A 14,156-nucleotide genomic window follows, 5' to 3' on the forward strand; every position below is an offset into this window, starting at 1 on the left:
AGACGGGGTTTCACCATGTTAGCCAGGATGGTCTCGATCTCCTGACCTTGTGATCTACCCGCCTCGGCCTCCCAAAGTGCTGGGATTACAGGCGTGAGCCACCACACACAGCCTACTTATTTATTTTTAAAGACAGCATCACCCTATGTTGCCCAGGCCGGCCTTAAGCTCCTGGGCTACCTCCCCAGTAACTGGGACTACAGGCATGTGCCACCATTCCCTGCTTGTCCTTTTCTCTCTCCTACGCTCTAAGAACTTAGAAGCAGAGAACTTAACAATTTAACACTTCAAACTAAGTTTTATGTATCTACTTCCCCTCACTTGTATCTCTCCCTGTATCCTATTGCTAAATTAATGATAAAATTATCCACCCAATTCAGAAGGATTACTCAGGGAGCCTTCCTCATTCTTATCAGCTATATTTGACCCATCATTCAATCCTGCAAACTCCACTTCAGCAATATATCTCTGTCATAAACCCCTCTGTGTCTTTCTACTGACTTAATTCCAGCCTTTATCGCCTTTTGGTTGAACAACTACAATAAATTCCTAATTGGTCTCCTGGTCCATGGAACCTCTCCCTTCCTACACTGCCACAAGAGCATATATTTCCCAATGATATGACCAGATTCCTCCCCTGCTTCAAAATATTTGACCCCTGTGGAAACAAGAATACAAGCCCTTTACTTGAGAAAGGAAAATATGAAATCAGACATTTTTCTTCCAATATGGAGAGAATAAGCTTTAATAGAAATCTTGAAGAAAGCTTGAGTCATTGACTTCGAGATCTTTATTCTGGTACTGTGTTGTAAATCCTTTCTCTTTGCTGATAACAGAAGCTCTAGAAAAAAAGACTATCACTGAAGGAGCCAAACAGAAAACCTATTTGCTAGCTAATAAAATTGGGCATAGATCAAAATAAAAATTAAACTGATCATGCTTGATCTGTTCAGTTTCGTGAGATTTCTCTAGTGTTTTCCTGCCATTCTCAGCGTAAAGAGATAAGAATTGTGTTGCTGCCAGACTCTTTTATTATCCACATAGAAGGCAAGTCTTTATATTTGTCAAGGTTTACATGATTAGGAATCATAAATCACAATTAACTACTGCTTAGGAGATAAAGGTTCATGAATTTTGCATGTTGTTAATCACCTTATCACCCTTTCAGGGTTTTAATCTGCTCTTCCTTCATGGTATTAAGTTATCACATTATATTTTTTCTATGTTCTGTCTCTACCAGAAAGTAAAGCCACAGAGCAAGGACTTTATTTTGTTAAAATAGTGGTAGCACGCACGGGTTTAATTCATTTGTTGTTTTTTTGTTTTTGTTTTTGTTTTGGTTTCTTTTTTTTTGAGACTGAGTCTCCCTCTATTGCCCAGGCTGGAGTGCAGTTGCGGGATCTGGGCTCACTGGAACCTCCGCCTCCTGGGTTCAAGTGATTCTCCTGCCTTAGCTTCCCAAGTAGCTTAGATTACAGGCACCAATCACGCCCGGCAAATTTTTGTATTTTTAGTAGAGACAGGGTTTCACCATGTTGGCCAGGCTGGTCTCGAACTCCTAACCTCAAGTGATCCACCCGCCACGGCCTCCCAAAGTACTGGGATTACAGGCTTGAGCCACCACGCCCGGCTGATTAATTTGTATATATTTCTAGAACAGAGCTTGGTACAAAGTTGAGCATTCAGTAAATATTTGTTGAAATAGAGGGAGAGTGAAAAAGAAAGTAACTCCCTCGCGTATTCCACAACTAGCTCTTCACCTATCAAATTACGCGCAATGGAAACATCTTAGTCCTCAGAGCAACCCTGGGCGCAAAGCAGAGGCGGCTGTTATCAGGCCTATTACACAGGTTTAGGGTGAAACTTGAAAATGTGGGCGGGAAAGTCACAAAGCAATGAAAAAACCATCTAGAAAAAATCTTTTCTGGATATCACCATCTAACCTTTGGCGTGAGACCCCAGAAACCGGATGACTCGGCTCAGAAGCAGACACATTTGGAAAGATATTTATCTCACGATAAATTAAGGGACAAAAAGGCCTTCAAAAAGAAAGGAACGGAATAAACGGAATAATTTTTAACTCTAACATTACTTTCTTTCAATTTTTACATAATTCTTATAGCTGCGGCGAGTGAAACGACTAAAACAAAAGCAAAACAGAGCTCCACTGCCCAAAACAAAGATGGCCGAGACGACTCCCATGCCCACACGCAAAATGGACGCTGACTATGACGTTCCCTGCAACAATCCTCAACTGGCCCCGCCCCACCAATTTGGAACCCCGCCTCCGCAACCCGGAACCCCGCCTCCCCCAGTGTGGCCGCTTTTCCGACAGAGGCCTGCCCGTGATTGGCTGCTCGTACTATTTACCTCCTTTCGATGTTGCGTCATGCAGTGCGCCGGAGGAACTGTGCTCTTTGAGGCCGACGCTGGGGGCCCGGAAGGGAAACTGCGAGGCGAAGGTGACGGGGGACCGAGGTACTGCTCCGGCTGGCCGGCGGGCGCCCGGGATCCCCGGTGGTCCTGACAGCCGCCCTCACGGGACCGCTGGGTGCGGGGGGAAGGGCTGGAAGCAGCGGTGCTGCTGGCTGCGTCAGGGCCGGCCTGCGCGTTGGGGTCGCAGTCCTGTGGGTGACCTGGTGGAGAGGGCGGCGGCCACAAGGCCCTGGTCAGGCGGGCAAGGGCTCAGTGTAGCTGTGCTTCTGTCCTCGGGCAACAAGGTGCTGAGTCATCCTTGCAGCGAGGCCTTACAGCCGCTGCGCTGGTAGCGGCACCTGGGGCAGGGGCAGAGGTGTTGTGGGTTGACAGGGAAGTTTGCTGCCGGGTTCTCATCTGAATCTAGCGGGCTGGGTGAACTTTCTCGGGGCCAGGCACCCAAACTCATCAATGCTCACGGAGGCATAAGCCCTTGGATTAGGGTCGGTAGTATTTTCCCCATTTTATAGCAACGACATCTGAGTCTTAGAGATCCACACTCCTCACAAGGTCACTTCTAACGTGTCAGAAGCGGGATTCCCACGCTGGGCTGTTACGCCACATGGAGGTCACTCTGAGCTGGACCTCTTCGGCCCCAACCAGTGGACTGAGTACTGAGGAAGATACAGGACAGCCATAGGTTGAGATGATGTAATGGCACGAAAGTTCCAAAAGCGCTGGGTGTTTTCCCAAAGGCCGGGTGCCGAATTTTAAGACCCTTAATCGTTCAGTTGCAGAGCTCGGAGGACGGTTGGATATCTTAAAGCAATAGTTCTTAGCTTTTGGAGTGTTCGTTAAAACACATATTCTTGGTCTTATTCCTAGGGGTAGAATCATTAGGAGCAAAGAAAGACCCAGGAGCCTACATTTTAAGATGCATCCGGGGCACTTTCAAGCAGGTAGTCTAAGGGTCAACGCTGTAGTCTGAGCACGGAATCCTTATGTTACAGATGGGGAAATGGACCCAGAAATATATCACTTGCCTAGAATTCGCTACAAATCATTGGCAGAGATGGGCTGGTAGCCCCAGTTGGTTTACACTCGTCATTTCATTCTGACCTATCGTAGTCACCTCACCTTAGCATTACAGAAACACTGTCTGCTGACTTCTGGTTGACCACCCATCTAGTATAATGTGCCCTGGAGCTAAGATAATCCAGTTTTTAGCATGCTTTTCTTTTGAAGACACCATCGAGGGAGTCTAATGTAAGGGAAACCTGGTTGGTAACTGAGTTTACTTGTTTACTTTGAAAGACTAAATGTCCTTTACGCATTATAGTAGGACATATAGAATAGGTTAACTTAGAATATTTTTATATCTCATGTTGAAGGAAAGTAATATTTGGTATGATGAGCTGAAATTCATATAGTTGGCTTCTTTTAATACCTTTTAGCTTTGTAATGCAGTATAACCTTGAAGAGCTATTCATGTCTTCTTTGGATGACGCTATTCCTTTGCCCAAAAGTTATGTAGATTCTTTTAAATTTTCCCACTGGATGCTGGTATAAATCTTAAGCCAAAACTACATTTGTAAAAACCATCACAAACTCTGTAATCACGTCCAGTTATTAACAGCCATTCTGTGTTACACATAATTTTTGCAGTCATCTGTTTTGATTGGTCAAACTGGGACTTAAACCTAGTTTGTTCCTCCATCTTCAGCTGTGTTCTCTGGGATGGGTTTCTTGCATTACAGTGGATGGTTGGGCAAAGAATTCATCGCTGAAAATTAAAAAGGTCGCTTTATTTCCTGTTCTACTAAAAAATAGTTTGTTCCTTGACTCTGACTCTCATATGTCCTTCTCTTAATTGGTTAGTAGGTTGTTTTACTTATGTTTTTTTGGTTGGTTTTGCCTTTTTTTTAAACTAGCATTTCAGATCTGCTCGGTAGACCTGGTGCACCACCACCATGTTGGCTGCAAGGCTGGTGTGTCTCCGGACACTACCTTCTAGGGTTTTCCACCCAGCTTTCACCAAGGCCTCCCCTGTTGTGAAGAATTCCATCACGAAGAATCAATGGCTGTTAACACCTAGCAGGGTAAAGATAATCTGAATGTTATTATATTGCTGCTTTTTCCATTTGTGCGCTTTCTTTTTGGCAGAGTATGGCTGCTCTGCCTTTAGTGTGTTATACGTCAGTTAGCCCTGATAATATCCCCAATCAGCTCTTTCTCCCCATTAGTTTTTGTATCATTCTGGTCCCTCCTTATCCCATATGAAATAGAAAATGAGTTTCTGTAACTCTGTCTTGGCTTACAGCTTCTGGAGTTTCTCATTTAGAAAATTTAGAGTACATTGTGAGGGATTGAGAGTTACATAGCGTAACGGAGATCTTGCAGTACATAGTCAGAAGTTTAAGAACCCAGGGATATTACCAGTTGGCCAATAGCTTATTAATAAATTACTAAATATATTATCTCTTATTTAGAGATTGATAATATCTGTCAGGTTAGAAAGAAACCCATCTTTATAATAGATTTATCTTCTGGCATTCAGATCATAAGGTTTGAAGTGTGAGGTAATGAGGACAATATACAGAAGCTAGGAGACATTTTCTCTTTTAAATTAACTGTTCCACTGTTGAAAAAGAGCCACAATGGAAGTAGTAGTCTTCCCTCTTCTTGGCTTCATGTTAAGGAAAGATGCTGTTCTTGAGTCCATATCCCAGATGACAAAATATAGCTAATAATGCTTGTAGAATGCATATCTTAAAAATGCTAATAGATTCTCACCTTGGTATTTGGTTAGGATTTAAAATATAACAATTCTAGGTATGTAAATCTGTAGTTTGTGAAAGAAACAATTTTTCTGAAATTGAAACTAAGAATAATATAATGAATTACTAACTTCCAAAGGTGGAGCACAGGTAAGGTCTACATTTATTTATTTATTTTTACATTTAGTTTTTTAAGTTGGCTAATAAATTTCCATAGTGAAGTTAGGTATATAGAAAGTACCAAGTTTCTTTAACTAGAGTTTTCTAGTGTAAAGGGATCTTGCATTTTATTTTATTAATGTTCTGTTTTCATGTGGGTGGTACGTGTCTTTGTTTGCCATGTGTGTCAGGAATATGCCACCAAAACAAGAATTGGGATCCGGCGTGGGAGAACTGGCCAAGAACTCAAAGAGGCAGCATTGGAACCATCGATGGAAAAAATATTTAAAAGTAGGTGGCTATCTTTAGTTTTTAACCTAGAACCTATGGATATGTTTTAAGAGGTCCATGAACAACTTCCTAAAAATATATGTGTATTTGTGCATTTTCTGGGAAGACCACATTATTATTCTGAGATCTGACGACCCAGAAAAGATTGGTACTTTGCACTGGATTCAGTGGTTATCAATCATATTTCTTCCGGTGGAAATTTTACTTTCCTTTTTTTTAAAGGATTATTAATATGCCATGGTCCAAAAGGTATACTCTGTTGAGAAAGTTCATTTTAAGTGTGTAGAATCCTCATTCAAGCATATAATATTTGTGTATGTTTCAGATTAAGAATAAATCACCAACACATAGATGTTAATAAAAGCCTAGCTGTCCAAGAAGAATCCTTTAACTCACTGCTCACATAGGGCCTCAGGAGGGCAGTACTTTAATATATTGCCAGTTTGGTTCAGTTTGGATATCAACTTTGCAAGTTCAGAAACTAGATTGTTAATCATCCTAAAGCTATTCAAAGAATACCACTGCTCCTTAATAATCTTGCAAAATGTCTTTACAGTGGGAGACAGCCCTAATCAGTATCCTTCAGGTCATTTCTTTCTGATTTGACCCTAGAGACCAAATCATGCAAATTATGTAGTGACAGCCTAGTAATATTCTTAGTAAACGAATTAGACTAAAAGAATAAGATGCCCTTTATGAATACCTCTATTGAGTTAGAGTTGATTAGTTGCCTCTCAGTACCCTAAAACGGGAGCCTCCTCTCACTTGATTCTGCTGCATAAACACTGATTATATTTTCTTTCTCTTTTTTCTTGATTTCCACGTAAAGCATCATTTGTGTTAATACCATGCAGTATGGTATGACTGTTAACATTTCCTTCTCATTTTTTACTTTCCATGAATGTCATGTGAATATACTTCAACCTCTTCTTAGTTAAATAATATGTATCACAGAAGTAGCTCCACGTCTACAGGTATACTGCTCCCTCAAATATTGTTGGAGGGAGGTTGAAGATTCACCAAGCCTGATCCTTTCTTTTTTGTACTGATTTTTACACCTTCGTTTCAGGAGTGTTTGTTTCTACTGGTTACCTAACATTGAGGCAATTTCTGTACCCCATATGCACTGATTATGGCTTCTATTAAATATGGTACATGATTTGATTCCCTTCATAAATATTTTAAAGGCTTTGTCCAGACGTGCCAGTACTAACCTGCATTTCCTTCTGTGTTCTGCAGTTGATCAGATGGGAAGATGGTTTGTTGCTGGAGGGGCTGCTGTTGGTCTTGGAGCATTGTGCTACTATGGCTTGGGACTGTCTAATGAGATTGGAGCTATTGAAAAGGCTGTGTAAGTAAATTGTTTTAAGTAAACTGTTCCTAAACAACTCCAGCCTTAAAACAAAAATTCCAATTTTCTTCTCATTCCTATCTTTAGTCACTTTGGAATGTTTTGTGTCTAATCTTTGTGTATATACACAAATAGAGAATCTCTTTTTGCTTCTTTGACATTTATTTATTCAAATCTAAATAAAAATCTTTTAGCAAGGTTATATGTGTTTAAGCAAAGAGAAAATATGAAATATGTTTTTTGTTTGTTTGTTTGTTTTTTTGGAGAGAGAGTCTTGCTCTATCTCCCAGGCTGGGGTGCAGTGCCGCGATCTTGGCTCACTGCAACCTCCGCCTCCTGGGTTCAGGCAATTCTCCTGCCTCAGGCTCCTGAGTAGGTGGGATTACAGGCACATGCCACCATGCCCGGCTATTTTTTGTATTTTTAGTAGAGACGGGGTTTCACCATGTTGGCCAGACTGGTCTCGATCTCCTGACCTCAGGTGATCCACCCACCTCAGCCTCCCAGAGTGCTGGGATTACAGGCATGAGCCACCGCACCCAGCCAAAAATATGTTGTTTTTTATATGTGCTTGTATGTTTTATCTCATTTAGTCCTTACAGTAACTCCCAAGTATGCATAATTATCATAATTATTTCCATGATAAATGAAGTGAATAAGATTTAAAGTGTAAAATGATTTATCCCGAGGTCGCCCAGCTAGTGTGTGACTCAACCAGAAATCAAATCTGTAATTTCATAAATTAATCATGTCATGTTTCTTACAGAATTTGGCCTCAGTATGTCAAGGATAGAATTCATTCTACCTATATGTACTTAGCAGGGAGTATTGGTTTAACAGCTTTGTCTGCTATAGCAATCAGCAGAACGCCTGTTCTCATGAACTTCATGATGAGAGGCTCTTGGGTGGTAAGTCAGCTGTTTTTGTTTTCCTTTTTCATCTAAAGATCAAAAGGTTAGATAAAATATATTGGAGGGAAGGGTTATTAAATGGAAAGCATACTGTATTGAACAAGTTTTTGTTCAAATAATGTATGAATTACAGGTTGAGCATCCCTAATTTAAAATCCAGAAATGCTCCAAAATCCAAAACATTTGTAGTGTCAACATGATGCTCAAAGAAAATTGTAGCATTTCACATGTTGGGTTTTTGAATTAGGGATCCTGAACCCTAACAACAATGAAGTGTAATGATAAATAGTCCGAAATCTGAAGTCTGAAACACTTCTGGTCCCAGACATTTCTGATGAGGGTTACTCAACCTGTATTAGTGCAGCTGAGATAAAAGTAGGAAGTTCATTCTAGGTAGGTCAGCTATTATTCTTTATTAAACATGTATTCGAATAATACCAGAGGAGTTAGAAATCAAACTTACAGGGACAACATTTTTGTCTAGCAGCAGAGATCAGACAGCCTCTAATTTGTAGCAGTTTACTAAAAAAATAAAGCAAATGCAAAATCATCTTAGAAGTCAGAGGGAAATGCCTATGCACTTAAGAGCAGAATAGTGCTGCTACTATTATTCCTAAGATTCTTGACCTTATAGAAGATTTTATATTTAATCGGTTTCTCTGGAGCCCTTGTTATTTTGCTAGATAAGAGATTTTGAATATGTGTGCCCTATTCTCCTGCTATTTGGTAGAAGAGATGAACTGGAATAAGTGGCACAGATACGCAATAAGAAAGTGCAAAGTCAGTTGAGAGTTTCTGTCTTGGACTGTTAGGCAAGTTCTATGAAGGAGACATTTATTTCATCAGGGTTGTTGAAGGCTAACATGTCTCATTTATTTTAGAAGTAGACAAGAGGGCCAGGTGCAGTGGCTCACACCTGTAATCTCAGCGTTTTAGGAGGCTGAGGCAGGAAGATTGCTTGAGCCCAGGAATTTGAGACCAACCTGGGCAACATAGTGAGACACTGTCTGTAATTTTTAAAGAAATAGAAAATTTTAAAAATTAAAAAAAATTTTTTTTAAGTAGACAAGGGCGGTCCAATTTTACCAAACAGTTTAAGGGAAGAGGAGGTAGGAAAACCTAATTTCAGAGGTGACTTACAATCCCATTAGAGGGAAATTCAAGTGTTTGAGGTCTGGAGGGTAAAGAAGACGTGGTTAGAAAGGATACAGTTGTCAAGCTGAGGAGAGAACCTAAGCAGTCGGAGGCCATTGGAGATACTGGAACAACAAAAGCGTGATTTATATTTGAGTTTTTAGAACCAATGTGGAAGAGACATGGAGCAGGTGTACCAGCTGTGCCTTTGTAAGATCTGAAATGAGGGATGATAAGAACCTGAACTAGAGCAGAGTGTGATACTGGAGGGGAAGGAGAGTTCATGTAACACTGATTCCTCACATAGGGACGAAAACCATATTATTTTCACTGTGTTGTACTTTACTAAAGGATAACCATTTACAGTAGCAGCCATTTGGATATTTATATATTCTTAGGATCATGCTTTTTCACATAGACATCATGAATCTCCCAGCCCAGAGGTTCACAAAGGCACAGAATGTTTCACTGGGGATGTCAGTTTTAATCAGATGCAAATAATTTAAAACAATACTTTTGTAATAAACATGACAATATTTACCTAAAATTTTAGGCCCTAAAATGAGGCTTCAAAGAAGTTTTGTGTTTGGGCCATATCCTCAGTCCCTTCTGGGCAAAAGATTACCCTCTTCCACTGTTAGTAATATAGAAAATAGGAAAGCCAAAGACAAGTGCTACAGAGATGAAGATGTAACCTTTTGGGTGTGACAGACATATATACAAACACACACATAGACACACAGATAATGTCAAAGTTTGTCCCAAGTGCTTCTGAGGAGAGGTATCTGATCTTGCTCTTGGGCAGCCAGGGTACCTACTAGAAAAAGCTTTTGAGATGAGACAGTACCAGAGTAAGTCGACCAGATATGGAAGGAGATATTCTTAGGCATGATGGATTGAATTAAGGAGGCCTGAAATTTTGGGGCATGTTGGCAGCTGTGCCAGTTCGGTATAGTTGGAATGCAGAGTTTGGAGTGAGACTGGATCATAGAAGATCTTAAAAAAATTTAATTGCTGCTGTCCACAGAGGATGTGTGAAATAGTTTGTAGTAATTATTTCTCGTTAGAAAATGGTGGAGTGGAGCTCGATATGCTTTTCTTTTCTTTTTAATGTTTTTTAAAAATAGAGACTAGATCTCTATGTTTGCCTAGGCTTGGCTTGAATTCCCAGGCTCAAGTGGTCCTTTCACCTCAGCCACCCAAGTAACTGACATTACAGGTCCATACCACTGCACCCAGCTCAGTATGCTTTTTCATGTTAAGGTTTTCCCATTCTTGGCAAAACCAGCTATTTGGTTTACCTGTACTTTATATTAGAGGTTGAATATTTTGATGTTCATAGGTGAGACAGATAATACAGATGAGTGAGGAGGCCTAGTGTGTCACACAGGAGATTGTTGACATCTAGAGGTTACTGACATCTAGAGTAACCTTTTCAACTAAAACCATTCACCATGTTCTTTTTGTTTGTTTGTTTTTTTAAACATAGTTTGCCAAACAAAACATCTGTGGCCTGATTCCAAGGGCTACAAGTTTGCAATCTCTGATTGAAATTTCTTGGAGATTAGCACCGTCTTATTTCCATTACATGTTAATACATTCTTCTTGTCATACACAAGCAATATTTAATTATAACACTGGAAATCTAAGATAGGCAAAGAAAAGGAATGAGGACCAAATTAGCCATAAACCTGGAAGGGTAGAAGTGTAGAATCTTATTTCTCATTTTTCTTTTCCATGTGCTGTGATAATCTACTTTCTATTTTTCAAGTCTTCATTTAGCAAATATGGAGTTCAAAGTGATGTGCTATATATATTTTTTTAAAAAATTACTAATTTGTAAGCATCACTGATTTTAAAGAAAATGCTATTTGTGCTATACAAAAATATATTTTTTAATTAAGAGTTAATTATCTTGGGATCCCTAAAGGGTTTTTGTTTCACCTCTGTCCAACAAGAGTAAAATTGTTAAAAGATGTGTTGCCAGTTCAAGCTTAAGACATGCATTTGAAGCTGTCTGCAAAACCTCATATATGGCAGTAGGGGGCACTCGTGCTAACTTAGCCAAAACTCTGAAATAAACCCAGAGCTTTTAATGTGCCAGAAAAATTAAAGTTTTTATTTTTTATTTTTTATTTTTTTATTTTGAGATGGAGTCTCGCTCTGTCGCCCAGGCTAGAGTGCAGTGGCACGATCTTGCCTCATTGCAACCTCCACCCCCCGGGTTCAAGTGATTTTCCCACCTCACTCAGCCTCCCAAGTAGCTGGGACTACAGGCGCGCACCACTGCGCCTGGCTAATTTTTGTATTTGTAGTAGAGACAGGGTTTCACCAGTTAGCCAGGCTGGTCTCAAACTTCTGACCTCAGGTGATCCACCTGCCCCAGCCTCCCAAAGTGCTGGGATTGCAGGCGTGAGCCACCACGCCTGGCCTTAAGCTTTGATTTATTATCTTTAATATTTTTACAACTAGTTTATTAGAAGTAACTAATTGTACTTCAAACCTGTGGGTTTCTGCTTTGTTTTCATATAAAGCTCAGTTTTTCTTAATAGTACTTGTCTTTCAGACAATTGGTGTGACCTTTGCAGCCATGGTTGGAGCTGGAATGCTGGTACGATCAATACCATATGACCAGAGCCCAGGCCCAAAACATCTTGCTTGGTTGCTACATTCTGGTATGTTCTGTTTTAAATTGTTACGAGACAACCTTGACTACCACCTTTTTTGGGTGGCTCTTCACAGTTGTAAATGACCTACATGGAATTTAAACCTCATGTTTAGAAAACACCATTTTCTTCAGTCATTACTGGCTGCATTATTGCCAGACCTTTGCTTTGAAAAGTTGATTTTGCTAAGACCATGGACATCTTCAATACGAAACTTGTATCTTCTGACAGTCTAGTATATGCAGAGATTTACTTTTGTGTATTTTGTTCAATACCAGGAGGGTTTTATATCTAGTATGCGTCATTTGAGAGTTGTTTTTGTCTGGTATGTTTAGAAAAATTAAAAACTGAGGATAGAGAAAGTTGTGCTAAAAATGTTGCTGCGAAATAACAAAAAACTGAGAGGAGTCCTAATAGAAGTGTTCTGTGTAGAAATTTCACCCACTGTTTTGCCTAGAGCAAAAAGTATTTTTAAATTATTCATCATCATGAGATAGTATACCTTATTAACCATATAACTTGATCTAGCTAGTATTGAAAATTCAGTGTAAAGATAGCTTTGTGCCTAGTCTATGAGGTAAACGACATTTAAGAAAAAGGTAACTTATTCTGCTTAGCACTGAAATGATGCATTATCTAAGTTTTTTTTCAATTAAGGAGTTCCATTTACCTTTGTTGAATTACTGGTAAATTTTTTACTGTAATTTTTATGAAATTGTTTATAAATATCTGACAACTAAAATTACTTATTTATAAGCTGTTAGCAGTCCTTACTACATAAAGAAACAGCAGTGTCTGTCTTAGAAGTTCCCACATTTTAAGTTTATCATCATGTGCTTTCCCTTTTGACAGCAGTAGGTTTGACCTTGAGTTATTTGTTTTAAGCTTGTTTATCTCAATTATTATATGAATGTTGTAGAAACTAGTGGTAAGCTCAGATTCAAATAGCTACATGGAATTTGATGGTTACTAAATAAGTAGATTAGTGTTTGCTTGTGAGTGTGATTGATTAGGAATAGTGTTAATGTTGTGATATAGAATTTGAGTAGTCACCAGTTTGGGCTGTAGAATTTGGTGGGGGTAGTATTATCTAAAGGCAGAACTTTTTGAATCATAGTGCTTAAACAGTAAGGTATAATATAAAGTGGCATGTTAGCAGTGATATTTTCCTTTTGCTTGTTATTTAGTAAATACTTAATGAGCACTTGCTCTTTCTCCAGGTGTGATGGGTGCAGTGGTGGCTCCTCTGACAATATTAGGGGGTCCTCTTCTCATCAGAGCTGCATGGTACACAGCTGGCATTGTGGGAGGCCTCTCCACTGTGGCCATGTGTGCGCCCAGTGAAAAGTTTCTGAACATGGGTGCGCCCCTGGGAGTGGGCCTGGGTCTCGTCTTTGTGTCCTCACTGGGTAAGCTGCTGTGTTTTAACACTTAATTCTTGGTGCATAGTTTCCTGTAACCTGAAATACTCCAATATCCTAATTGATTGAGTCATTTATTTTTAAAGTTTTTTTAAAGATTTATGCTAATTTGACTGGATTTTACTACCTGACATCATATAAAAATCATGGCAACATGGTCAACCGTTATTACTGGCTTTACCAAACACATCTAAAATGGGAAAGTTGGTCTGGAGAACATGAATATTGCTCTGATGCAAGAACCTTCCTGTGAAATGGGCAAGTGGCTCATTGGAGGAATGAGTATCATGGATTTTGAACTAATGTAAATAAGATTAGACAGTACATGTACCCAGATGTCGTCTTACCTACACAGTATACCAAGGAGATTTTTTCTTAAGTAATATAAATCATAAACTCAGTTATCAGAAATCCTTTTTTAAAAAAATCTTAATTGTTTTCGCATTTTGATTTCAGGATCTATGTTTCTTCCACCTACCACCGTGGCTGGTGCCACTCTTTACTCAGTGGCAATGTACGGTGGATTAGTTCTTTTCAGCATGTTCCTTCTGTATGATACCCAGAAAGTAATCAAGCGTGCAGAAGTATCACCAATGTATGGAGTTCAAAAATATGATCCCATTAACTCGTAAGTAATGCTTTTTATTTAACACTGTTACTCTGTCACGTAAGGATGCTTGTGTGTATTTGACCTGTTTTGGTTTATGGCTGTATTAGTTTTCTAGGGATACTGTTAACAAAGTATCGCAAACTGGGTGGCTTAAAACAAAACTGGATTCTCTTGTAGTTCTGGAGGCCAGAAATCTAAAATCAAGGTGTTAGCAGAGTTGTACTTCTGAGGGCCCTGAGGGAAAATCTGTTCCCTGCCTCTCAGCTTCTTGTTACTGCTGGCAGTCCTTGACATTCCTTGGCTTGTAGATGGATCATTCCAGTCTCTGTCTCCATCTTCACATGGTGCTCTTCCTGTGTACCAGGGATTAGGATTTCATCATATTTTGTTGGGGGGCAGAGGAGGGTCACAGCTTAAACCA

General features: G+C 39.7%; 1 protein-coding gene across 2 annotated transcripts in view; it reads left to right on the forward strand.

Annotated features, from left to right (window-relative positions):
• The window catches only part of GHITM (growth hormone inducible transmembrane protein), a 16,035-nt gene continuing 1,879 nt past the window's right edge, over positions 1 to 14,156 (forward strand). Inside the window, exons 1-8 of one of the 2 annotated variants that reach the window (XM_003828215.5) lie at positions 1 to 2,478; positions 4,347 to 4,514; positions 5,543 to 5,642; positions 6,882 to 6,993; positions 7,760 to 7,901; positions 11,605 to 11,713; positions 12,925 to 13,113; positions 13,582 to 13,753. In XM_003828215.5, coding sequence (XP_003828263.1) covers positions 4,386 to 4,514; positions 5,543 to 5,642; positions 6,882 to 6,993; positions 7,760 to 7,901; positions 11,605 to 11,713; positions 12,925 to 13,113; positions 13,582 to 13,753 — 953 coding nt within the window. In that variant the 5' untranslated portion in view covers positions 1 to 2,478; positions 4,347 to 4,385. Of the gene's footprint in view, positions 2,721 to 4,346; positions 4,515 to 5,542; positions 5,643 to 6,881; positions 6,994 to 7,759; positions 7,902 to 11,604; positions 11,714 to 12,924; positions 13,114 to 13,581; positions 13,754 to 14,156 lie in introns of both variants that reach the window. The other variant, XM_055093084.2, reaches the window with a different exon arrangement.

This window comes from Pan paniscus, chromosome 8 (assembly GCF_029289425.2).
Source record: "Pan paniscus chromosome 8, NHGRI_mPanPan1-v2.0_pri, whole genome shotgun sequence".
In the NCBI taxonomy this organism is placed as follows: domain Eukaryota; kingdom Metazoa; phylum Chordata; class Mammalia; order Primates; family Hominidae; genus Pan; species Pan paniscus.